The 2,500-nt window shown below is 47.2% G+C and overlaps 1 protein-coding gene across 1 annotated transcript in view; it reads right to left on the reverse strand.

Annotated features, from left to right (window-relative positions):
- Nucleotides 1–2,201: 2,201 nt before the first annotated feature.
- The window catches only part of LOC120037639 (fibrous sheath CABYR-binding protein-like), a gene marked incomplete at its 3' end in the record, with an annotated part of 16,808 nt that continues 16,509 nt past the window's right edge, over nt 2,202–2,500 (reverse strand). Inside the window, exon 3 of the mRNA XM_038983638.1 lies at nt 2,202–2,500. This exon is cut by the window's right edge and continues 382 nt beyond it. Within this exon, the coding sequence (XP_038839566.1) occupies nt 2,202–2,500 (299 nt within the window).

The raw sequence follows: 2,500 nt of genomic DNA on the forward strand, positions 1-2,500 counted from the left end.
GATGAGATATAGACCTAGACAGACCATAAGGACCATAAGTAAGGGATGAGGATATAGAGCCTAGACAGACCGTAAGGTAAAGGGATGAGGAGTTAGAGCCTAGACAGACCAGAGGTAAAGGGATGAGGAGATAGAGCCTAGACAGACCGTTAGGTAAAGGGATGAGGAGATAGAGCCTAGACAGACCGTAAGGTAAAGGATGACGGAGATAGAGCCTAGACAGACCATAAGGTAAAGGGATGAGGAGATAGAGCCTAGACAGACCGTAAGGTAAAGGGATGAGGAGATAGAGCCTAGACAGACCGTAAGGTAAAGGGATGAGGAGATAGAGCCTAGACAGACCGTAAGGTAAAGGGATGAGGAGATAGAGCCTAGACAGACCATAAGGTAAAGGGATGAGGAGATAGAGCCTAGACAGACCGTAAGGTAAAGGGATGAGGAGATAGAGCTAGACAGACCGTAAGGTAAGGGATGAGGAGATAGAGCCTAGACAGACGTAAGGTAAAGGGATGAGGAGATAGAGCCTAGACAGACCGTAAGGTAAAGGGATGAGGAGATAGAGCCTAGACAGACCGTAAGGTAAAGGGATGAGGAGATAGAGCCTAGACAGACCATACGGTAAAGGGATGAGGAGATAGAGCCTAGACAGACCATACGGTAAAGGGATGAGGAGATAGAGCCTAGACAGACCGTAAGGTAAAGGGATGAGGAGATAGAGCCTAGACAGACCGTAAGGTAAAGGGATGAGGAGATAGAGCCTAGACAGACCGTAAGGTAAAGGGATGAGGAGATAGAGCCTAGACAGACCGTAAGGTAAAGGGATGAGGAGATAGAGCCTAGACAGACCGTAAGGTAAAGGGATGAGGAGATAGAGCCTAGACAGACCGTAAGGTAAGGATGAGGAGATAGAGCTGACGACCATAGAGCCTAGACAGACCGTAAGGTAAGGGATGAGGAGATAGAGCCTAGACAGACCATACGGTAAAGGGGATGAGGAGTTAGGAGCCTAGACAGACCGTTAGGTAAAGGGATGAGGAGATAGAGCCTAGACAGACCGTAAGGTAAAGGATGAGGAGAAGAGCTAGACAGACCGTAAGGTAAAGGGGATGAGGAGATAGAGCCTAGACAGACCATACGTAAAGGGATGAGGAGATAGAGCCTAGACAGACCGTAAGGTAAAGGGATGAGGGAGATAGAGCCTAGACAGACCTTAGAGGTAAAGGGATGAGGAGATAGAGGCCTAGACAGACCATGAGGTAAGAGGGATGAGGAGATAGAGCCTAGACAGACATGAGGTAAAGGGATGAGGAGATAGAGCCTAGACAGACCATGAGGTAAAGGGATGAGGAGATAGAGCCTAGACAGACCATGAGGTAAAGGGATGAGGAGATAGAGCCTAGACAGACCATAAGGTAAAGGGATGAGGAGATAGAGCCTAGACAGACCATACGGTAAAGGGATGAGGAGATAGAGCCTAGACAGACCATACGGTAAAGGGATGAGGAGATAGAGCCTAGACAGACCATACGGTAAAGGGATGAGGAGATAGAGCCTAGACAGACCGTAAGGTAAAGGGATGAGGAGATAGAGCCTAGACAGACCATAAGGATAAGGGATGAGGAGATAGAGCCTAGACAGACCTTAAGGTAAAGGGATGAAGAGATAGAGCCTAGACAGACCATGAGGTAAAGGGATGAGGAGATAGAGCCTAGACAGACCGTAAGGTAAAGGGATGAGGAGATAGAGCCTAGACAGACCGTAAGGTAAAGGGATGAGGAGATAGAGCCTAGACAGACCATACGGTAAAGGGATGAGGAGATAGAGCCTAGACAGTCCGCCTCTATCAATCCCTTTCTATCAATCCAAATATAGACTGACAGGGAAAATGTCAGAACGTTAAAATAGGCTGTGATCCCAAAGGGCTCACTCTCCCCTATGGGGCACTGGTCAAAAGTAGTGCCCTACGTAGGGAATAGGGTGCCATTTGGGACGTAATATTAGTTTGCATCCTGTGGTCTCATCTCTGTGTCAGTCACTTCATTGGGCACGTTTTAGTATTTCAGCTCAAAGCTTGAGAGATTAAAGTTATATTTTTTTTTAAACACACACAAATTAGGAATGTATACACACAATATTTCAATTAATCGCACCGGCCCCCTTAAAAAATAGTTTTTAGCCTTTAGAATTCCACAAAGATGCACGTTGAAAAAGCTTTTTAAAGGTTTTCCGTTTCCTTTGGTGTGTCTGTCTCCGTTTCCTTTGGTGTGTCTGTCTCCGTTTCCTTTGGTGTGTCCGTCTCCGTTTCCTTTGGTGCGTCTGTCTCCGTTTCCTTTGGTGTGTCTGTCTCCGTTTCCTTTGGTGTGTCTGTCTCCGTTTCCTTTGGTGTGTCTGTCTCCGTTTCCTTTGGTGTGTCTGTCTCCGTTTCCTTTGGTGTGTCCGTCTCCGTTTCCTTTGGTGTGTCTGTCTCCGTTTCCTTTGGTGTGTCCGTCTCCGTTTCCTT

This window comes from Salvelinus namaycush, unplaced genomic scaffold (assembly GCF_016432855.1).
Source record: "Salvelinus namaycush isolate Seneca unplaced genomic scaffold, SaNama_1.0 Scaffold1797, whole genome shotgun sequence".
Classification (NCBI taxonomy): domain Eukaryota; kingdom Metazoa; phylum Chordata; class Actinopteri; order Salmoniformes; family Salmonidae; genus Salvelinus; species Salvelinus namaycush.